This window comes from Zosterops lateralis, assembly GCF_965231275.1.
Source record: "Zosterops lateralis genome assembly, chromosome: W".
NCBI classification, from domain to species: Eukaryota; Metazoa; Chordata; class Aves; order Passeriformes; family Zosteropidae; genus Zosterops; species Zosterops lateralis.
Window position 1 is genome coordinate 20064730 of NC_139801.1, and position 24802 is coordinate 20089531.

General features: G+C 40.9%; 1 protein-coding gene across 10 annotated transcripts in view; it reads left to right on the forward strand.

Annotated features, from left to right (window-relative positions):
* Nucleotides 1-24802, forward strand: part of LOC310922121 (protein diaphanous homolog 2-like) — a gene marked incomplete at its 5' end in the record, with an annotated part of 248534 nt that overhangs the window by 118799 nt on the left and 104933 nt on the right. For all 10 annotated transcript variants that reach the window (XM_083882510.1, XM_083882509.1, XM_083882507.1 and 7 more), the window contains one exon: nt 12853-12976. In XM_083882510.1, coding sequence (XP_083738636.1) covers nt 12853-12976 — 124 coding nt within the window. The remainder of the gene's footprint in view (nt 1-12852; nt 12977-24802) is intronic.

Genomic DNA, 24802 nt, shown 5'->3' on the forward strand with positions numbered 1-24802 from the left:
GAAACCCAATCTCTCCACAGGACCGGGGGTTGGTAACAGGGAACTTGATTTTTCTCCGGAGGCAGAACTCCTCCAGAGCTTGGGATTGGCGACCGGGCGTTTTTTTAATGTACTCATCCTTAAAATTGAGGAGAGTAGGGGGGTACTCGGCCTCTTTAAACGGGATCCCCACCAGACAGGACGAAATCGGATCCTCGGCCAAGCCTTGGGACAGGCAAATGTGATCCTGCCCTGTGGCCTTTGCGAGGGTCTTCCACACATTTGCCTTCAGCTGAGGAACGATCCACGGGGTGGTGCATCCAAAGAGACCAAGGACGACCGCGATTTGAAAGACGTGGGACAGTGACAGGGCTCTCAGGTGTACCATTTTGGTCAGACAAGATCTGCAACTATAGAGCAAAATAAATTAATTAGAAAAGAACCACAGAGGGTCCTGGAAGAAGGGAGGAAACTTTTTGCTGTCCGGACCTGGGACCTTCTTTTTCCTCCTCCAGGACGCTTCAGCCACCTGACGGTTTTTGCTTCCTGAGACCCTGGGAACATAGGGTTTCACCCACTTGGCCGGCACCCATCTAAGTCCTTCGGGTGTTAAGACGCAGGCATAGCCATGTCCCCAAGTGATTAAATCGTGAGGACCTTCTGTCCTCGTGGTCTCCGGGTCCTTGACAAGAACTGGTGTCCGTTCACGTTCTTTCAAATCCTTGTTCCCGCTGAAGTGGCGGATAATGGGAGGATTCATTGTTTTGAAGGAACAGTTGAGAAAATTCAGGGTGAACAAGGCCCTGGCGAGGCGAATTTGGGGAGTTTCCAATTTGAAAATTTGGGTCTGCTGGTTAAGAACTCTTTTGATGTTTTGATGAGTTCTCTCCACGATTGCTTGACCCGTTGGGGAGTGGGGGATGCCAGTTTTAGGTTCCACTCCCCATTGCTGCAGGAAGCTGCAGAACTCCCTGGATGTGTACCCCGGACCGTTATCGGTTTTAATTGTTTTGGGGATGCCCATGAAAGAGAAAGCCTGGAGCAGGTGTTTGATGACATCTCCAGACTTTTCCCCTGTGTGGACAGAAGCATAAATTGCACCTGAGAAGGTGTCCACTGAGACGTGAACGTACTTAAGTCTCCTAAATTGGGAGATGTGCGTCACGTCCATCTGCCACACTTCGTTGCTGCACAGCCCACGGGGATTAACTCCAGCATGTAGAGTTGGTACAGCATGCCGCTGGCAGCTGGGACAGGTCGCCACAATGGCCTTGGCCTGGTCTCAGGTCAGGTGAAACCGTCTGACCAGTCCTGGCGCATTTTGGTGGAACAATTGATGACTGATCTTGGCCTGCTGGTAAACATCCGGCAACGGAGCCACTGCGGCAGGGGCAGCAAGAGCATCTGCCCTCCTGTTACCCTCCGCGATGAACTCCGGCAGATCCGTGTGTGACCTTGTATGCATCACATAAAATGGCTGCTCTTGGTGGGAGAAGAGCTTTACCAGCTTCGAGAGCAGCTCGAAGAGGGCTGTGTTGGACACCTCTTGTAGGATCGAATTTTCTGCCCTGGAGACTACTCCGGCGACATATGCCGAATCTGTTACGAGATTGAACGGTTCAGAGAACCTCTCAAAGGCTCTGACGATAGCAGCCAACTCAGCAACCTGAGGGGATCCTTCTACCTCAGCAACATCTGACTCCCACTGCTGAGTCTGAGGGTCCTTCCAAGTCATCACAGACTTGTGGGATCCTCCGGATGCGTCAGTAAAAACTGTCAGCGCTTCAAGGGTTTTTTTGCTCTGAACGCTTTCTAATGCCAATTTGAATTGAGCATCCTGATTAAAAATTTGTGGGCTGGCCGATGAAATGAAATTTGGCCTGAGTAGCTGTCGAGGGCGAATTGAAGAGCTTCATTCTCTTGAAGCAGGTGTTCCAGCATAGCTTTTGTAATTTGGCCCGATTTCAGCCAAATTGGTACATGAATGTATTCAAAGTCGCAACCGGCCAGTTCTCTAATCCGGACTCTGGCCTTCCGGATTAGGTCCACCATCAATTTTTGTGGCTTTGTCATTCTTTTGGACCTGTGGTGGCTGAGAAAGACCCACTCTATGATAAGAAGAGGATCTCTCCCGCCTCGGTCCTTTTTGGGGATGGTGGTGATCCCTTCGTCCCATTGAAAGATGACACTGTGAAGATGTGGCAGATTCCCGAGGATGATAAACCGGAAAGGCAAATCTGGGTTGGATCGATTTGCCTGCCTCGTGGACATGATGTTTTGGACCCTTCCTAGGGCTTTCTGCGCCTCTGAGGTGAGTGACCTGGAGGAACTCAGCCCCTCTCCCCCTTTCAATAGATTGAAAAGGGGCGCTAGGTCTTCAGTTGACAAACCTAACCAAGGTCTCACCCAGTTCAATGCTCCACACAGTTGATGGACGTCTGCCAATGCCTCAATTTTGGTTTTAATAGCCAATTTTTGCGGAACAATGGTCTGCTTCCCGATTTTGAGTCCTAGGTATTTCCAGGGTGGCATCTTCTGAATTTTTGATTCTTGCAGCTCTAACACTGCGGCAACCACTGCAGTCACCGTAAGGTCAAGCGCGTGGGCCAGCAGGTCGTCATTGGAAGCGCACACGAGTACATCGTCCGTATAATGATGGATAATGGCCTGGTGTGCGGCTGCACGTACAGGGGACAGCAGGGAATAGACGTACCACTGGAAAAATCACAGGGCTATTTCTCATGCCTTGCGGAAGCACTCTCCAGTGGTATCTCTTCCTCGGGGCCTCTTGATTGATGTTTGGAATCAAAAAAGCAAACCGAGGAGCATTGTCAGGATGTAAAGGAATGTGAAAGAAACAATCTTTTATCTCAATTACAGCCAAATTCCAATTTTGGGGCAGCATGGTCGGGGAAGGCATCCCTGGCTGGAGAGAACCCATCTCTTCAATGACATCATTAACTTGTCGGAGGTCCTGGAGAGGACGCCACTTGGTCTTATCTGCCTTTTGTATAACAAACACTGGGGAGTTCCACAGGGACGTGGTCTCCTCAATGTGGCCTTTGCACAGCTGCTCCTCTACGAGCTCCTCAAGCGCCTTTAATTTTTTTTTGAAAGCGGCCACTGTTCCACCCATACTGGTTCATCTGTCTTCCAATTCAGTTTCTGGGTGGGGCGCCTCTCAGTGGCTGCCGCCCGAAAATTTTGTGGAGGGTTTGGAAAGCTGATTGTGACCCCCCCACTGGGCCATGATGTCTCTCTCTCACAAGGGTGCGCTGTAATTCAAAACAAAGGGGCGGATGTCAGCCAATTGTCCCCTGGATCCTTCAATATGGACCATGCTTTTGGACCTTTTTGCCAATTGTAAACCCCCTACACCTTTGACTTGTCCTACTACGGTTTGTAGAGGCCACTGTGCTGGCCACATCTGCTCAGGGACAATCGTGATGTCTGCCCCTGTGTCTAGGAGACCTGTGATGGTTTTGGTCTCCCCGCCCACCTTTAGTTGGCATTTTTCCTCAAGTCGGTTTTCATCGATAATAATGACTGGGTTTACCTGTGGGCCTGAGTTGTGTTTCCTTGTTCGCCAAGGCTGTGGGTCAGGAATTAATTGTGCCACAATTTGCCCCTTAGTGAGAAAAACTGGCGGGCGCGTGCAGCGCAGCCAGAGAAGAAACCACTTTGGGTCAGAGTTTATCTTTCCAGGAGCGATTTCTATCTGTGGCAGGGTGTATTTACAATCCCTCACGACGACAGATTTAGAGCCAATTAGGTGCCAGGTACCTCTGTTCCTTGCGACCTTTGCAGTGTGCCACTCGGAATCTCGAATCCACAACGGGGAGAAGAGGGCCAGGCGAAAGGGCACGTGCTGACTAGTTGTTGTCAGGGATGTACCTGGAGGAGGCAAAAATTGTTTATCAGTCACGTCAGGTGGTGGATCCTGCAATGGGGGATCCTGCATCTTTTCTGGAAATTTTTCTTGTAGTTCGAGATCCTGTGCTGGACCTCGATCTCCTGCTGGAAAAGGAAAAACCTGGTTTGGTAAGTCATTTCCGGTTATGCGTTGTACCTCATTCCCCATTCTCCCTCCCCTGTCTCGGGCCACCCAATTTTCATCTTCACGCTGGGTGGCCTCGCGCTCATTCTCTAGTTTTTTGCTGTTTGTGAGGGTCTTGCCCTCCTTGCACTCCTTTATTTGCACCCTCCCTCCCTCCCTAAAGCGCTGGAACTCCTCCCTGAGAGGGCATGATTGCCACCAATGCCCTCTTTTCCCGCACAATGCACAGGGCTTGTCAGCGGGCCCCCTAGAGGGTCGCATCGTTGGTCCTGGTGTGTGAGGGGTTTGTGTTGCAGGTAACGCCTCAATGGTCTCAGTGGCAGCGGCGACCGTCTGGTGGTGAGGATCCTTTTTTCCAGGGCGTGCCGGTGTCATCATGGGCACTACCTCAGTCACGACCTGAATGTAGTCCTGCAGGGTGGGCTTTGGCTTTTTGGGCAAGGTCAGCGTGGCTCTCTTGCAGACCTCATTTGCATGAGTGAAAGCCAGCGACCTCACCACTGACTTTCTGGCGATGTCTTCATCCACTTGTTGCTCCACTGCTGTAGTTAACCTCTCAACAAACTGGATGTAGTTCTCACTGGTACCCTGGAAGATGTCTAAATAATATTGTAAAGGCCCAGATGGCCGCATATTAAGGAAGGCCTTTTCTGCCAGGCTTGTTACCTTTTCTAACACTGGCCTCGGGATGTCAGAGGCTTGCTTTGCAGGGGTTTCCCAGTCACCCTTGCCCATTAGGTGTTGCATGGTAATTTTATTTTTTGTGGATGTCCTCAGCAGTGTCGGGATTTAATAACATTCCTGGAAGGGCGTCCCTCAAAAGATCTCTCCAGGTAGCCTCCCAGAGTTGGTACTCTGCTTGTGAGTGGAGGCATCTGAATAGATGATTTAGATCAAATGGGACAACAACCGTTCCGGCTAGTTGGGCATTTAAAAGTCCCTGGAAGTATGGACTGTCCTGCCCATACTCCTTGAGTGCCTTCATTAAATTCTTGATAGCTTGCTGAGTCATTGCCTGCCAGGTTATGTTTTTGGCTTGCCCACCGTTTGCACTCCGGTAGGTTACCGGAGCAACGGATGGGATACGGGGACTCTCACTCCCGGCGCTCTGCAGTTCCTCCTCTGAATCCCAATCGTGAGAACCGGGGGGGGGGAAGCGTGGGAACTAGCTGGGGGAGCGTGGGAACCGATTGGGTGCGGGTGGGGTCTGGGGCGTTCCATGGGAGGGGTCTGATTGGGTGATGTAACTCTGGGGGCGCAGTTAGAGGCGGAGCGGCGGGCCGGGGTTTGGGAACGAGGCGGGGAGGGGAAAGGATTTTCGCGGGGCTGGAGAGGATTATGGGATAAAGAAGGAGAAATGGCGGGAAGGAAGATGAGCAGGCCACGCGGCATCTGCCATTTCCCAGCTGAGGGCTGGGGGTGCCATTCCGATAGAATTCCCCCCCCCCGCAAAACTGAAATGAACTCTTATGCGCGAACCGGGAGAAGTGCGGGGAAGGGAGAGATCTCTGGCAGCCTGGCCAAGGCTGCACCGAGAATCCCAGACAGACTGCCTTTTCTGACTCGGGTTGGGGGATCTCGGCACCCTGAAGAGGCCAGGGCTGTCGGGCCGGGGTTTGCCCGCAGCACTCTTGAGGATGCCTTTGTGGGAGATGGGGGACCGGGGAGACACTTTGGGGGAACGGGGGAAACAGGAACTTTCTCTCTGGGACGGCTTTTTCTCCACCTTGTTTATTTTTCCAACTGTGGACTTAATTTTCTGAGACCAAAATAAATATTTTGCTGCTTTTTCGTCTCCGGAGGTGGCCAATTCTGTGAATTTAGAAATTACTGAGTCCCAATATTGGGCTTCAGTTACTGTTTCTGTAGTAGTGTCTGGGAAATGGAGAAAGAGCTTTCTTACAAACCGTTTCAATTGTCCCTTTGAGAATCGAACTTTATTAACTGCCAAAACACCAACAAAACTCAAATAAACGTCTCTCTGAGCAACTGATAACTTATCACCTATTTTTGATGGTAAAATCAGTCACTCCTTCAGAAACCACCGTAAAAAAAACCCAAACTGAAACCGCGGAAACCGGCGCTTTAAAAAACCCGGGTCAAGCTTTCCCCTTCCCTGGTGCACTGTGGCACAACCAAAATCCTGCCTCTAAACACCACGACCCACGCCTGGGGAAGCGGCAGACAGGGAAACACAAAAACCTAAAGGAAAAATTCAACTTAAAATGCAGGAAGCCTTTCGAAACAAAGTGGAAGGGAGTTTTAAACAGGGAGTCCCCTCCCCAGGGACCACGCGGCACGGCTTCCTAAAGCGGCAGCCTTAAGCCATCACCAAACAGCCCAAACCCGAATGGGACAAGCGTGTATCCCCCCGTGGGATACCTCCACTTACCCTGACCAGGCTCCTGCGTGGCAAAAGGACGGTGTCACTGGAAATCCATGCTTAAGAGGACCTCGTGGGTGTGAAGGAGCTGTCCTCTTCTTCCCCTGGGAGCGCACCCAAAAGGCTGCTTCTACCAGGGGCACGAGACACACGAAAAGTCCACAAATTCCACAGGAGGAAGGACTTCTTCACGGAGCTCCTCGGAGGGGCTCTTCGTCGAGTGCCTCACTGTAGCAACTTATGTCTGCTTCAGGCTGCCCCAGGCTGGGCACCACCCTACAGTGGCTTCCTCCCAGGTGTCGCTGGCTCATCCAGCCCTGGTACCACTGCAACACAGGGGTCTTTGAGCCAGTGAAGCAGAGTCACTACTAAGGCGCAGATGAATTGAGAGACGGGACCCTCCGTGAAGGCAGCAACTGAGGTTTATTCCACCTCAGGGCCGAGGCTCCAAGTAACAGGGAGACAGAGAGATGGAGAGACCTCGAATACCTGAGTGTTACAGTTTTTAAAGGGAGGGAAGGAACACGTGGGATGGCAGAGCATGGGGACCAATGACAGGGATTCATGGTGCATAATATAACTTGTAGAAGGGGGAAACTCTGACTCTAACCAATCACCCGAGACTCTTCCCAGAAGTTTCCAGACACTGGGAGAGGTCTCAGATTGACTGGCAGGGCCAGGTGCCATGTAAACAACAAGATTGACAGGTAACTGCTTTATGGTCCTAAGAATAGGGAGAATAAGGGGTAACAGGGCATGAACTATGAAACATTAACACATAACATATCAGCAAAGGATAACCATTAGCACTCATCAACCCACTACCACACACAAGTGCTTTATCTTGGTTTAGCCAAGGCAATGAAGTTGCTGTGACAGTCTGAAAAGGTGGAGCACAGCTGTGTCCCCGCTTTCTTCCCCCTTCCACTGCAATGCTGAGAGGCAGAGCCTCTGCTGGGGAAGGAAATCTCAGCACACAAATCAAAAGTGCAAATGCACATCCATGAGTGAAATCTGTTAAAAATTCTGCTTTGAATCTTCCTCAGATCAAATTCCAATACATAGTAATAGGATATAAACAAAACATTTGCCATTTGGGCAGACCTGCTCTGGCTCCTAAACTTGAAAAGGTGCAGGGCAGAGTCTATCAAGGAAAAAGTCTATTCTGCATGATGGATTAGTGGTTAAGCACCAGTTCTTGGTGTCAGAAAGCTTTCCCAGTTTTTGGGAGAGGAGGATGGTGACTCCTCTAGCTGGGTAAGATGGGAGCTGCTCTTTCCCTTTGACCCTGAGGTGTTTAAACATTTATTGTCTTAACAAATAGAAACTTACTTGGTATGAATTGAGTAATCAATGCTTGTAATTCCTGCAGATTATGTACTTACCCATTTCCCTCCAAACTGCCTTTCATTCCTTTGTGAAAGACTCTTTCCATCTGCCCTTGGGCAGTAAGAAATAGTCATTAGTATGCTTACAAAGTAGATATGGTAGAAATACTGTCTAGACTTAAAAAAACATGAGTTCATTTGCTTCATACAGACTTGCTTTTGCTTACTGAAGTAGTTTATGTTATTGGTTTTTGCTTCAGCGTTTTTTCCAGCTGCGAACGTGGCCATCCCAGTTCTGCATCATGATCAGAGACCATTTAAATTTCTTATGCAGGAGGCATTGCACCTAATCAAAATGTATCATTTCACCTCTTGTTGTGGGGAGGACTCTCAGTCTGATGCAATCTTATTTTAGAAGGGATTACTCTGACCTTTGATACTGTTGCTGTATTAATGTAAATACAAAATGCTTAGCTTGTCAACAGGGACCAGCTAGTGCTTGCCATCAACATGAGATTAACTGCTTGGAGCATTTTTCTGGGACTAAACTGCTCTACCAGACACTCACTAAGCCTTCCTTAGCATGCAGACTGTGCAACTGCTCTCTCCAAAATAAATGGATAGGATTGGTTTGAGGGTATTTTTCAGAGGAGCAATTAATATAAGAAAAATAATAAGGTGAGGGAAATAATTACCTTCCATGTCAGAATAATGTTGTGCCATCTCTTCAGTGGCTGTGATTTTCTACTGTAATTAAATAATAATATACAAAATAATCTTTTAATCAGTCCAGGATGTAACGATGCATGATTTAGTTGCATTCAGCATTTGTGCAGAGACAATATTGATGAATCTAAGTGCTTGTATTCGTCTGACACTGACAGGAATGACCTGGACAATACATTATTACACATTACCTTGTTCATGTTAATTCTATATATTACAGTGATTCTGTAGTGAGTTGAAACACAAGTTTAGCTTCTGCTATTAGCTTTTTTCTTTGTCTCATAAATCCTTTTATCACCAGGGTTTGAGGTACATGCATTCAAGGTGCTGCATTTCTTTCCACCTTTGAGCTGCAGGTGCTCTCTGCAAGCCAACCTTTTCTTAGGGCTAAACGAAGGGCTAGATTGACACAGTTTGGCACAGATAGAAATTTTGCTGCCTTTTCTCCTCTCTTTGGCCTTGAAGATTAGTCCGTATATAAGTTTTGGGGGTTTTGTGGGTTTTTTAGACAGGGGAGAACACTGCAGTTCCTCCAGGCTGTTTCCCCCACCATCTGCACGTGTTTGCAGAGACTTAAAAAATTCCATCCCTGCCTCTTACTTTTGACATCTTTCTGAGCCTGTTGTCCAAGAATCCACATCATTCCTTTCTGAACTCATTTATACTCTGTCTTCACTATTCCCTGTGTCAGGAAATTTGACTGACTTTTGAATTCTCAAACTTTCCCATTTCTTGAATGCTGCCTTTCCATTGTGGATGGGAGTCTTCATTGTCCTGTACAGCTGTGAGGGTGGGTGAGGTAGATTCTTTATTGCTGTTGATTTGTTTTCATTTGGAAATGTGGCAAACCTTTTACTTTGCTAATACAAGGAAATAAATGGCCAGGCATCCTTTAGGTTGTGTCCCTTTTTTTTTGGATCTGCTCATCCTTGAGTGTCTGAGGGTTACACACAGGACTTTTTTTTCTGGTGGCTGTTGCTGCTGGGTTTTTCTTCTTCGTGTTTTCCTCATTTTCTGTACTTAACTCATGTTCCTACCTTGACATCAGTTATTTATGTATTGGATTGGGATGGTTGTTCTCTCTTGCTGCAACATTTAGTGGAATACTATTAGAATGGCTGCTCCAGAGAGGCTTTGTCAGTAACAGCCCTTGCCACTGAAGGCCAAATGCTGCCTTTTATGTCCATATTTTAGATCAGTTCTATTAAATGCCTAATTTTCTTGTGGAGTGATGGGCAAATGGAAGGTGAACAAAGCTCTGTCTCTGAGGAATGCAGGGGACAGGCTGTTCAGGGTGTGCATTTTGAAATGGTTTCAAGGAAATGGTTTTGTGCTGCAAGTAGAATTTATGCTTCCATAAATTAAAACCTTGCAAGAGTTTGAAGAAATTTACATGAATTTCCCTGAAAGTAGAAAGCATTCAAGTGTATTCCGTTGCACATTACTGAAGTAGTAAATCTCTAATAAAAGGGTTTATGGGAAGAAATGCAGAAATTTTATTATAGTCTCTATATATATGTTCTCTGTTCTGTCATCTTTTGAAATTTGTCTTGCAGAACAACAACTTCATAAATTATCTGGACAGAAACTTGTATATTTGCCTGGGCTAGGGGAAAAAGAAAAAAGGGTACAAAATTGCATATTTTGCATATTCTACTTTTTTTTGTTTGTTTGTTAATTGAGTGTTAATATGGAAGTTAATTATGGGAAGCACAGCTTTAGGATGCAGCCTTCTTGCTTGGATAGAGTTCCTCCCTACTTTCAAAGCCAGTATGTTCCTAATCTGGGGCTTTCTGAACTTAGTTTTATACAAGGGTGTTACTGGAAACACTTTCCATCCATCTTAATCACAAAGGTTAACAGTTATTTGTCATTGCTTGCTGAATTTCTTTGCACTTTTGAGTTCCAGACAAAAATAAACTTTTGCTACATGGTCATGCATTTAAATATTTTCAAATTGCTGCAAACAGTTAAACTTGATGTTATGTTGCCAATTTATGTACCAGCTGCTATTCTTTTTATGAACAGAAGGACCATTTCCATCCTTCTCATTTATTTTTCACTTCCAGCATTTTCCTTCAGTGCTGTTTTTCCCCCTCTCCAACTCCACAACAGCCCATAAAATATTACAGTAATTCAAGTTCTTCAGTTCAAGCAAAAATGTGTACTTTGATCATAATATCAAATGATTAAACTAATGCAGCCATAACCTAAAAGCTTTGATAATTTTTGTTTTTCAGAGTTGTTATAAATGCAACAGCAAATATCGGATTAATAAAAGACAATTTATTAATAACAGAACATCGAACACTGGAAAAATGAGAAAACCACAAATTAGGAGAATATCAGCGCCGCGCTGGGTGGACAGGGGTCCGCACACCAGGGTGCAAGACGCCCAAATCCACGCTGGTGCAGCTTTCAGTCCGCCCTTTTATAGGATTTTTCTGCCCTTAGGCAGTCCAGGTGTCCAGGATGGGCTGAATAGTCTGAATTTCTTTTCAATGGTCTTCCCGGATCTTGTCAAGTCCTGTTGTTCCATTCCGGGAAGTTTTCTTTTCTTATGTCAATTTCACAGGTCAGTCTTATGTTGATTTCAGTTTGCATGTCGGGCCAGGGAGTTGATGAAATCTGCATCGTCGTCAAGAAGGAATTTCTCCTTGCATTGGCGAGGAAGTGATTCTTATCAAGGTTGGCCAGAGTCTTTGTCTAGTCTGATGACTCTTATCCTGTTTCACAACTGAAGCCGTGCAGGCTGAGGGGGAGGGAACGGTTTGCTTTACACTTTATTAACATTGCTCTTATTATACATCGGATTATTATTTCATACACGAATTTTTACCCCAAATTTATCACAAGAGTATTTTAGTGGTTGATTTCAAGGTTAACTCTCAAATGTGAATTTAAAAGCTAGAAGGATTCTGTGGTTAATATAGATTCCCACCACAGTTGAATTAAGCTTAAAAAAACTCCACTATAATTCTAGGATTACATGATTAGTAGTTCCTTTGGTAGGCAGTATGAAATGGATAAAATTCAAAATAAAATCAAGATAATGGCTGCTATAAAGACAGTTCTATTGGTGCCTTATGTATCTGAACACGCTCGTGAAATCAGTTGTATGGCTGATGTGAGTCTTTACTTAGAAAGAATAGAAAATTGCTTTTCTTTTGGGAACAGCTTCCTTATTTACCAGATTTTTTTTCCTATGTGCTGTTTTTCAGGCCATTGTGACTCAAGTTCTTTCTACTCTTTAATCTCTGATAGCCACGGCACCATTTTTTTTTTTCAAATAGCAAGAAAATAGAAAAAGAAATGGTTCTTTAGAAAGTACTTAGTGGAACTTTTTGGCAAACTTCTTTCCAGCAAAAGATAATAAAAAACTCCCTAAAAAATGAGTAATTTGCTTTTCTTGGCTGCACCGGGGGAAAGGGGTCTTGGGATTCTCTGCTTTTTCTTAAAAGCACTGATTTGTGAACTGTGCAAGAGACAAAGAATGGGAGAGAGGTTTGGGTTCCAAAAGGCAGCTTTGACTGAAGAGGAAGTGCTTGTCCAATGGTTCTTTGTGATAAAAACAAGACTGACAAATGGACCTCATGGATTCTGCCATAAAAGTCAATGCAGAGGCTCTGTCACTTTTCATCCAGGTCTGGAATTTCTTTGTGATGTGGGATTGCTTCACCTTCACAATGGTGGCTGTCATTTTTTGCTCACATGATGCATCAGTTAGGGGTTGTTTAATCCAAATTAGCACTTTACAGTCCCTTTTTTTTTTGTTTTTTAATTAGTGTGCTGTACTCTGAGTCCTTTACTTCCTTTTGATTATCTGCAGCTTTTATTATTCAGACCTACCTTTGCTATTAACACAGCTCTGGGCCCCAGATATCAGTGCAATTTCAATGTAAGAAAAATATTTAATTTTTCCCTCTATGTCTATTCTTTAAATCATTCCTGTAACAGAAATGTGCAGTAATAAGATCATTCATTTAACCAAGTACATGCATTAAGAAGATGAAATATCTTTGAACTCTAGTTAGTTTTTAATCTTTGAATTGGATTTAAAAGAATATTCGAAACAATAATATTAGAAATATTGGAATATTTGCCATACATTTAAATAGAAATGGAATAATTTGAACTAATGGTAGAATTAAGTGGTGACATTTCAATGTTAAATATGATGATCTGGTATATTACAGTAGATATTTTCACTTTATTTTTATGAAGGGAAGGGTTTTTATGAGCAGTAATTCAGAAAAATATGAGTCTACTTAATGGAATCATTCTCTTTCAGCCTTTTTCTGCTGACATTTGTTTTTCCCTTTCTGATACCCTTTCTGGAATCTGGAAGCTTTATAAACTTTTTTGTTTTCCTCCCTTAGTTTCAGCCCAGACTCTGAAGAGCAACCTTGACTCAATGAACCAGCAGATCCAGCGCCTGGAGAAGGACATTGAGAATTTCCCTAAATCCCAGGATGAACACGATAAGTTTGTAGAGAAGATGAGCATATCCTTTTTGCACGTCCTCACTGGTGATCTGAGCATTCTGATCCTCTGCTTAAGTGTTAAGAGCACTTGAAAAAAAATAGGTTTTATGTCTCTTTTCATGCATTTCTTCTAGAGCAGAGAAAACGCAGCAGTGGACATGGTGAATGTAAGCAGAGAACTGAAAGCATCAATAATCAGATTTTCAAGGGGTACCCAGACAGCTTTCCTGAAGGAAGTAGTTACAGTGAGCAGACAAACTCAGTATGGGGATTTTTTTTTCTGTCTGAAAGAATTATTGAATCAATTTTAGAAAAATACCAGCAGTAAAGTTGATATATTTATTGTTTTAGCTCCAGATGTGGTGTTTTTTGAAGGGTAGAGTAATAATTTTGTTAATGGTTTTAAGTTACATTTTTAACATCATTTTAGGGGAATATTTACATTTGTTTTCACTGAAAAGTGTTATGTCCTTTAATTTCTGTAGGGAATAGAGACTGTGGATTCTTTAAGCACTACCAAGTAAAATCTGTGGGGGATTGTAATATGATGTCTGTCTAGCTTGTTTTTGTATATCCAGCTTTCATTTTGTTCAAAAGTTTAAAGTAACAAATCTATTGAAGATACAAGAAGCTGACAAAAATGCAGCAAAGACTGAGGAAAAGCCCTTTAAAAAAAAAACAAAAAAACAAAATAGAAATTCCCAAGTTTTTATTGTGCTTGAATCACAGCTCTGTGGGGAAATATGGGAGTGTTTGGAGTGTGGTGCTTGACCAAGTCCAAGGCATTTTGTGCATTTCCAGAAGCTCAGATAATTCCTGTGATATCTCTCCTTCCTTGCTGCAACAGAAGTCGTTACAGAAATTATGGGGTTTTTCAGAAGAAAGGAACAGGAGGGGATTGATATTTAGATCCATTCACAGCTGCTCATCACATTTGGTAGGTGGATGCAATGAAGAATTCTCCCCACTGCTGTGTCTGTGCAAAGTCACTTTTTTGCAGGATTTACCATCTGAATGGAGTCAGTGACAGAATTTCACAGGTAGATATTTAACATCTCCTTTGTATGTATTTATTTTAATTTTCTGACAACACTGCCGGAAAGTAGCTTAAGGGAGACAACTTCTGACTAAGTAGAAAATTGTTTCTTATTCCTTACATCTTCCCTTTCACCTTGTCTTACATGCAAGGTTAAGAGACTTGCTGCTGGTAATCACTTTTATCAGTTCTGCTATTAAACAAAGCTCATTATTATTTCCCTGAGATTCATTCACATCAGAAAAACTTTCAATATTGCCTTGTAATTGTCTTGTGCCTTGTCACCTCATCAGAAGCTGTATTCTGTGCCTGCTTGTGTTCATAAATTGAACCAATTTATGAAATGCACCTGATCGGCATCACTCAGATTATTTGGTGAGGAAAAAGAGTCAAGTAGATAATATTTAACATTTTGCTCTCTGCAGCTTATCACTTGAATTACTTAGAGAAGAAAAAGTTTGTCTGACAAATCAAAAGAGTAAAAAAAAATACTTATGTTTCTTTGTATTGGCAAAAATAGGAGGAACCTATGAAATGTTTGAAAATTAATTATTTCCAGTGTCCTGGGTAGCCTGGCTTCAGTGCATGGACGTTGATTCCCAGGTAGATTGCAAGCCCTGGAATTGAACCTGGCCCCCAGAACTGGGCATGCCTGCGTGCTTTTATCAGCCCTGGGACTTTGGGGGCTTGGCAAAAGAGAGAAACCTGTAAGCAATGAACTGATTGCATAGGGATTTGTGTTTGCATAATTAATAAATTACCTGATAAGTGGTGTTTCTGTTTCAGAAAATCATCTCCCCTTAGATCAAGTGATCAAGTTTGTTTCTGCTTATCACTCTGAATATTTTAGGGTTTTCTACACTCCCGTATTTCTTATTAGATTGAAGAATCATTTTGGAGGGTGTAAAAATGACACCCTAGTCTGCAGTATGTAATTCTTTGATTTCCTCAGCTGCCTTAAGATTTTTTGGTGATAGCACATCCTGAGATTAGAAAATTACAGAATTTCAGGCTGAACATCTCTCTGAGTGTTTCAGAAAATTTGAGATGTCTCAGTAGAGTTTTAGGATGCAGCAATTATAATATTCAAGGCATAGTTTCTTGTTCCTGTCATAAACAAAACTATTTACCAGTGGTTGTGGATGAGAATTTCTTCAGAGGATGTGAGAGTGATACTGCTTGGAGTATCAGATTAATGTAGGAGGCTAGTGACAAGAAAAATACCATTCATAATGTGAATTTGTAATAATGAAATTAATATTCAAAACACAGAAGCAAATTCTGTCAAATAGTTAAAGTAATTTTAGTTTTTCTAACTTTTTTAAAAAAATAAGATTTGGTACTGTGAGTGACAAAAAGATAAATAGAAAATCTACTTGCATGTTCATTTTGGATTTTTTTCTTGGTCAGTTTCTAAGCAAGATAATTTTCCCTTCACCTAATCACTTTTTATTTAGCACTTACAGTTATTCATCGCAGTGCAGTGTGGCTGAAGAAAATAAAGGGATTAAAATACTCCTTCTGTGAATTTCTTGCTATATTAAATAACTTATGTGTGATTCCTGAAACAATTTTTTATGATCTGATCTGTGGCTGGAATTGCATTTTACCTGAAGAACAATTTGTAAATAATTCAGCTTTAAATGGGAGAGGTTTCCTTTATAATTAGCCCTGCTGCATGCAGCACTGGGGAGTCTGATTCAACAGTTTAGAAAAGGGATTATAGGCTATGCCAAATCTGGCTTTCCCTCCTTGTTTTATTTTAGTGTTTGTGTCTCTAATTGAAGATCTTTTCTAAAGTGCAGAACTCTGAATTTCATATTTCCTTGTTGTAGGTGTATTCAGTGATTTCAGTGATGTTAAAACATGAGTGTCTAGTTCGGGATTGAGAAAGGTATTCAGATTAATGGAGTTCAAATGTAAATGTTATTAACAAAGATTAAAAACAGCTGAATTGAAAAGCAATTTCAGAGGGAACAAATGGAAAGTTGTACAGAGTTAACATTAATATTGATTTAGAACTATAAATACATGAATAATAAATACCACTTCTTTCTCCCTTCCAACATCCTTACACACTTAAGTTTATTCTTCTAGAAAATAATTTATTCCTTTAGAAATAAACAGGAGCTTTGAACATTGTTCCAAGGGGCAGTAGGGCACATATTTGGTCACTGGGTTCATGCTTTTTGTTATCCTGCTACCTGGACAAGAATAATGTTGGCTGTGTATATTTTATAAAATATCTGACATGAATTTATTCCTCCAATGTGTCCTACATGAACTGGTGTATCCTTAAATGGAGACTTTGTTTGGCTATTCAGCTGGATCATTTACCCTAATAAGAGACATTAACGTGCCTATACTTATTAAAATCTTTTGCCTACCAGAGCAATCAATGATGCCACATGGGTTTTCTAACTGATTGCATACATGTGAAGAATTGAAAGCTTATTTTAAAGAATTGCAAAATTAAGGGAATGATGAATGAAAGAGCAAAAATTACTGCAGATAAAAAAAATTCAAAGCACTGTGCATTCATCTTATCATTAAATGGAACAGCAGCAATTTGTGAACTAATTTTAATTTCCAGTAAGGAACACCATTCATTAGAAGAGAATCCTTTTTATGCAATAAAAAAGCTGCTTTCCTGAAAGGCATGTATTTTCACTTGATGTGCATTTATGTTCCCAGTTCCATCTCATAACCATTACAGCCTCACAATTAAATATGAGGGGTTTATTTCCTCACTTGATGCACTTCAGTTGTACAGAAATGAAATGGGGGCAAGTCTGGAGACTTTAATGCAGTGGGAATGCTCAGGATTTAATATGCATTAAACATCAGCTGATAATTCTCTTGTAGGAGCTGCACTGCAGGGTCCCTTAGAGCAGCCCCTGGGGAAGGAGCAAATGTTCCCAAAGCACTGATCCTTTGTTGCCAAAGGGTCTCAGCATCCTGAAAGGTCTGGGAACCGTGCTCCTGTCAGTGCCAGAGAAGCAGGACAGCAATTCCAGCCTGCCCCAGAGTGAGTGGGAATTGCAGGAACACTCCTGGCATCTCTCAGCACTTGGGATTTCCTCCTGGCTTCTCAGGGAACAATAATTCCCTTCAAGTGTTTGGAGATGGCATTTTTAGGAAAGGCCTGGTTTTGTTTTTGGAACTTGAGATGTACTAGTGTCTTTCTGCAGGAAAATGTACATTAGTAACTCAATTTGCTCATAAACGGGGCATTCTCACAAATAACCCCATAGGGAAATGTTTCTAGGAGCTTTTGTGTATGCCCCTCCATTTGAAGTAACTACCTTCTGCCTCAGTATATTTAAATGTGGTTTTCAATGTAGAAGCATTTTTTAGGGCTTTGGGAACTGGAAGAGAGAACCATTCAATGATTTTTCAAATTTCATGTAATGTATAAACCTTAGAAGAGTTTTATATATCTGCCTTTTCTTGTAGTATTTATGTAAAGCTTTTGTTCTCACTATCTACAAAAATGACATTTAAAAACATTTTCATTTGCAAGTGCAACTCTTGACCAAATGAGAATTATGTTTATTTATCCATATAAAATACTTTTCCTAAGTATTGTGTAGGGAGAGAAGTCTACCTTCCTGCTTCTAGATAGAGCATGGATTTTATTTGTTATATTTTAAGTTGCTGTTCCATCATAGAAGTCATCAGTGCTTTCTTAGAGTGTTGAGCATTTGTTTAAATTTATTCCTTCTGCTTACAGTTCAAAACAAGCTTTAAGGGGCAGGAAGTAAAAAGTTGCAGCTGTTAAGGATGAAACAGTGATGAACTTGTTGAAACTTTAGGATTTGCTTAATATCAATAAATAATAATGAGCATCCAGCAGTAGGAGGAAACTTCTATTTGGTATTGATTATTTAAGACTGTAAATTTTGTAGTTGCTTGCATTTAAGTATGAGAAATTATTTCTTGAAAAAGAAACGTGTGATTAATTTAGCTTTCTATTAGCTTGATACAAGAGAACCTCTATTTTTTTCTAAATTAAAATACTAAGTGGAAGAAAAAGACTTTACAGTGCCTATTGAAGATACAGCACAGGAAAATAATGATTTCTTTGCTGTTGAATCTTTAGTTTTATGAGTTTTATGTTTAAATGGAAAATGTCTTAAGCAATAATTACAAGCCTTATAATGCTGTGCATCTGCTTTGCAATTAATTTTAGTACATAAATTGTTCAAGTTTCAAGGAACTTTTTGAAGCAGAGCCTGTATTTATGTGCCAGAAATACATTTTTTTCCCCTGCTACAGACTTGTGTCAATTTGAATTCATTGGTAATAATAAAATGTTCTTCAGAATATCCACCTTGTACCACCTATTCTATAGAGTTGTATGCAAATTGGTTAACATGAGCAAAGGAAAAAGTATCACATGGGTGTGGTGTACGTTAAATTTTGCATCTAGGACGCTGTCTTCTAAGTTTTTATAGCTCTTAGACAGCAAAATTTGTGATTTGAGTCTTTGATTTGAGATTCCAGTGATTCGCTTGGCTGTTTGACAGCCCCTGAGTCTGCGTGCCTCAGATTTGCATTATTTTGTATTGCCCCAAATGCGAGAAAAGGATCCCTAAAATGCACTTTTGGAAAGGAAATTGACAGTGTATTGTCTTCAGAGAGGTTACAGTTAAAAAACCTTTTTTACCTCTGAACATTTGCCTGATATTTAAATGGGGCTGCCAAAGCAACCAAGACACACTTGATTTAACTGCTTATGCTTGTAATTCTGAGAAGTACATCTGAGGGGCTGCTGGATTTCATCAGCACTGGCAGAAAATTCCCCTGCTGATAAAAGACAGGAAGAATTAGTTTGTCTAAATAATCTGCTTTTCTTTTCCAAACTAGAGGCTTTTTTCAGAAATTCAGGGTATCAGTGAATAAACAGTTTTTCTTCTCTGTTTTTGCACTGCTAATTGTTTAAGCTCCTGGCATCTCAGCAGTTTGAATCCTATTGAAGAACTGACCCTGCCAAGTTAAAAATCAGATTACAAGAAATTTGGGCTATATTTAGTTACTTATATTCAATTGACATTATTAAGCTATAGGGAAAAAAAACCCACCAGTATTTGATGTTGTTGAGCTCAAATGTACTTCAGTTGTTTACTTAGTCTTTGGAGAGTGTGTCTCCCCAGCACATAAAATGATTTGTGTGCAGAGCTGCCTTTTTATAGGTAAAAGTTTAAAAATAAGAGAATTAGTGGGTCAGAAATATGGCCAGGACCTCTTGCAGTTAGAGGGAACAGCATCAGCAACACATTCTGAAATCTCAGCCCTGAGCAGCCCAGCAACACTCACTCAAACAATCCCAGAAGCTGAAATTTGTTTGTTTATTTATTTGGAGAGCCTGTTGTTCCCTGACAGTCGTGATAAAACTGTTGCCATTCAATTTGATTTCCTCTGAGAAATGTCCTCTGTGGCATTTACTAATCTTTTCACTTACTTGATTTTTCAACCTGGAATAAAAAAATAAATAATCCTCTCACTAAAAGAGCTTTGAAATATTTGCATGACTGGTATCACATTTGGTATGTCTGGATGTTTGTCATGAAGGTCAATAGATATAATTGAATTAAGGTGAGGTTAAATGTTCTGATTCTGCTGCAGATAAATATTCTAGACCTGCAGCTCATTACCCCCTTGTGTTAGCTGGGATGTGCAGCAGGTGAATGCTGTGAATCTTTGTCCAAAGTTAACTTCTAAAAATATAATGCTGAAAAAAAGGCAAATTATTTTGCTGTTCTAATAGAATGACCCTCCTTTTCTGGTCATGAATGAAACCAGTTGTGTTTGGTTTGTTATTTAATGCAGTAAATGGCAATGTTGCTAATTATTGTCCCAAATAATCATCTTTCTAAATTAGTGGGGGGAAAAAAATTAATCTATTTGTCATGATCTCATTACAATTCTAATTTCAGAATTGCTGTGCAGGCTTTTACACTGGCCATTTAAAGGGATATGTTTTTTCCTTCATTTACTCTTGTGCTTTGAGCATGCATGGTTCCTAAGCTGTAACCCTTGTAGAATTAGATATTTCCCAATTAAAGATGAGTTTAACCTTGTGGAAAAATGACTTGAATCTCCTTCTTGCTTGGTCAAGTCCAGTTTCCCTGCTGGGAGCCAGGATAACATGAACATTTCTTTGGTAGATGACTGAGGAATTAAGGTTTCAGCAGTTCTAGCCTTCATTTTTCTGCCCTCTGCTTTGTTTATTCTGAGTAAATTCTAAGGGAGATGTTAGAAATCCTGGTGGAAAGGACTGTCAGTCTGTCTTCTGTTAAATCTGAAAGTTTTAAAAGTCAGGGTGGAATTACAAGGGCTTCTTGTGGAGTGTGTGGAGTAGCAGGTTTATCTCGAACCAGAGCACCACACTATCATTTCAAACCTCAAGCCCTTCCTTTGTTTTACAGCCTCTTTTTCTCAGCTTTAATGAGCCATGGTACAGCTTTCTAGGATGAATGCGAGTGATTCTGTGTATGTGGGGGGGTTTAATCACTCCAAGCATGAAATTTTCCTTAAGGTATACTGAAATTCTGTATTTTCCTCTGTGGTGCACTATGCATCCAAAGAATTGTTAGTCTGTTTTTATTGCAAACCATCAAGTAACAGACATGGTGTTTAGATATTTCATGTGAATTGGTTACTTTGAAGTAGTCTGCATGTTGCTGGGTGAATTGGAATTTGAAAAACTTTAAATTGGTCAGGTCTCATCTGGCGAGATTCCAGTTGTTTATTTTTATCCTAATATGGGTTTTTTACAATACTCTGCTTGGTACCTGGCTCTATTGCCTTTATTATATCTATGTATTTTATTATCTTGATGTTCATTGTTGGGAAAATAATTCTACCCAGGCCTGCATAATTGATCATGAGATATCCCATTCTTTTATGAACAAAACATGATATAAGACAAGAGGGAGCTATTAGTAAATCAGTGTTTCAGTGCTTGACCAGTAATGTGAAAATTGTTGATTTGCTTTGAGACAAGCTCAGCCTCAGACTCCAGGCTGTCTTAAGGGTGTGAACACAGCATGATGACAGGTAAGAAAATGTTCAGTAGGATAAGGGATCATTCAGGTTCTTCAGGGGCTGATGGGAAATCCATTTATAACTATCTGCTTCAGAGAGAGTCTGTAACAAAATTTAGTCTATCAGCTAAATTACCAGATAAAAAAAAATCAGTAAATAATTCATATGCAAAGAAGAAAAATACAGTGGATCAGGAATTGAGACCTAATAGTGTGAGGAAAAACTTTGGAGAGGTTTTTCTCCAGTATTATGGAGAAAAACAGTAATGGACTTGTGTATCTAGGAGGATGTGGTTTATGGCAGGATAAATTGTGCACTGTGCTCTTTTTTATCAGGTAAAAATCCAGAAAGTCAACACAGTAGGAATTGCAGTATTAACAATATGTTCCTCTTAAAGTAAATTTAATTAATTAGAATATTTGCCAAGGGTGTGTTTTTCTTTTTGGGATACAGAGATGGCACTGAGAGGGTTGATTTCATGTTTTTCTGTTTGTATAGATGCCATACACCAAAGAAGTCAGGGCACTCTGCAAATTGTTGGGCAGGGTTGAAACTAAGGCTGGGAGGGTGATGGGATATAACAGAAATATCTGTGGGCAGGCCTAGGGGGGAGGAAAAGTACAAGCAGTACAGAGAGACAAAAAAAAAGAAAGTGTTAGTAATTTATTGGTGATTGATGGAGAGACGGGAAGACTGATTCATGATCAGAATTCCATTTTACTCAGGTTTTCCAAGAACTTATATACCATTTCAGTAAGGTTAATAATTTCTACTACAATAATTAGGTTAAAAGATCATACAAGCAACTCATCCATTTTACAACATCTTCATTGTAGGGGGTTGATTGAATCTTCTCCCTTAAACAGGTTTTTAATCCCATCTTCTCATAAGCTCAAAGTTCTGTTTGTCCTCACCAGGGCATCCTAGTCACCAGACTAGATATGCTAATTAAGTCTGTCTCACTCTCGTGTATTCCCACAGTAATTCATCTTTATGAAAAATCCTATGATTTTTTAATAGGAATATTGAATATCTGTGAAGTAACGTAAAACTTAGTGTGTATATGTCCTCAGTCATGTCTAATAAAAGCTTTTGTAAACTTTCCCAGATGGTGAATTTACCCAGTTCAGCTGGATTTTCAGGGTCAGTTGAGACTCATTTTTTGTTACCTTACTGTTGCTCTTTAAAGGGTTTTTCTCTCCTTGTTTCCCCCTTGTTCAGAGGTGTACAGAAAGAATTCACTCGTCTTGCCAGACTCAACAGTGCTTTTTAATGAGCTTTCCACTCCCTTTCTCATCACATAATATTTCTTTTCTTTATTTTTTTCCTCTTTGATCCATCTTAAAGCAAAGTGAAAGTGCTTGCTGTGTTCCAGGTGATAGCTATAGGATTATTTAGGTATAATCTTTGGTTGGATTGAATTTGAAAAGCACCTAATAATGTGTCATGTTTTACTGCACAATGGTCATTTCTCTTACAGCTATTTGATGCCAGTAAAAAAAAAAAAAAAAAAAAAAAAAAAAAGACAAATCCCTCTGGAAAATGATCTTTTGTATTTTTACTGGTCTGGACTAAGGCAGAGTTTTCATAAAGTTAATAGTTTAAAATACATTAACTTTGGAACATTATAAATGAAAATTGTGTTATGCAAAGCACAATAACAATTTTCTTTGACAGTTTATTTCTACCTTCAGATTTTCATTCCTTTTTACATAGGAAAGCCCTGATATGAGATGTAAGATTATATTGGTTTTTTCATATTGGGTTGTAGTAAGAATTCTGTGAAGTGTATAGATAATCTATACATTCCATTGCAGTGTGAATAAAGGAAGAAACTGGTAAATGTCACAAATAGGGAGGCATAATGATATGCAAGAGATGCAGCTGTGTGACAATCAAGAACTTCCAGTTGCTTATTTTTCTAATTTTCTATTTCTTGAAAAACAGATATTCTGTAAATTTTATAGTATGGACTTTTTTACATTTAATTGCAGACATTAGATCGGAGATGTCTGTTGGATTTCTGGTTGAAACCCTAAGAGGATGGAGCTGTGCCCCAGCAGGGAGCTCTGTTCTTTTCTGCACCTTGAGACATCCCCTAAAATTGTGCTGAGAGCTGAGGAAGATCCAGAGAGGATTGGGGACTGGGAAGGAGGAGAGAATAAATAATAATAATAATAAATTGTGCGTGTTGCTGTAGGACACAAAAGAAAGATGAAAGACTCCAAATATTTCAGAAGGCAAAGAGCATAGAAAAAGGCTCTTTATTGTCTAATTCTTAGTACCTTTTATAAGGTGTTTCGATACAGACTTAACATGATTGGCGAATAGGAACAACACCTCTCTTATCCGATTGGTTAAACTACAAAAACAGCAAAACACCACCTGGAGAAAGATTGTTTTGAGAAGAAACTTTCTTGAGAAATTTTTCCTTGGGTAAAAGTTAGCAGCTGCTAGCAGTCAAAAATCTCTCAGGCCCACATTGTGCCTGTGTTGGCTGGCTGGGGACAGAGAACTTTCTGACAGCAGTCTACACAGCACATGGAAAATTTTACTGGAGAAAAAAATCATGTAAAGATTCCAAGGAATAAAATTTCATGAACAGAAGTCTACTTCTGTACATGGAACAGAGATTTAATGGCTCCTTGATTGTGAATCATTGCCTGAGGGAAACTGGGCTTTCATCCTTAAGTTTATATTAAACCAAGTTTTCCAGATCACTGAAAGGTATTTTTGTAAAGGATTGTGCTTTATTAGAGTGAGAATTCATTAGAAATCCATTCTCTAATTATTGTATGCTTATTTTAAAATCAGAAATTGAAGGGGAAGTACACTCTATAAATCCCTGGAGCTTCAGCTTTTAGATCTCAAAATCAAACTGTCCTGAGGTTCTGCTTTAACAAAACTGTTGGTCGTGATGGAGCTGCTTTTTGCCCTCCACACTTCTCCACACTCCAAATAGAAACATTTTTTTAAAAGGCTCAAGTGTTTTGGAGGGGAAGGATGTCACTTAGGAACAAGAGGTGCCTGTGAGTAAAGGAAACCTTGATTTCAGATCCTGATTGCCCTGTGAGTCCGCTCGTGGCTTTTCCCTCTGGCCAGAACAGTTGTTTAAGGGATGTTTTCAAGTGTTTGTTGTCTGAGATAGAATTTTGAGGGATAACTTCACTTTCCTGACTTTTCCTTGGTTTAATCCCAGTCACCGGGGGCAAGGCTGTTTGTGTGCAGGCAGTGTTGAGCTTCTAGCAAATAACTGCCCAATAAGTTATTAATATCAAAAATGTGAAACCATTTTTGGATGGGAAAGAGGAGTGGAGGGACATTCACCCCTCAAATCATATTTAATATGTGGTTTTACATAGGCACCTGCTATTCAAAATACCATTTAGGTGCAAAATAAATTCATTTTAGTGTAGTATTTAATTTTCTCCTCTGCTTGAGTTTGTGCACACTTCATTGCAGCACTTGTTTGTACTAAACAAATCTCAATTTGAATAAAGGTATTCTATGCTTTTTTTTTTCCTTGGGTGACATAAAATTTTTCCTCCTTGACTTGGAGCATCTGGGCTCTTAAAACATTATACAATTAGCAGTTTTTCAGATTTCTCAAAACAAGAAAGTGAGGGCTTCTGCCATGGCAGCCCTAAAGGAAACCTAAAAATACAGGTGTCTTGGTTTGAATAGACAGGCATCTGCCAAGGAAGATTGGAGCCTCCCTTGGAATGCAAGCCTCCCTCCTCCCCCCTCCTTTTTTCAAAT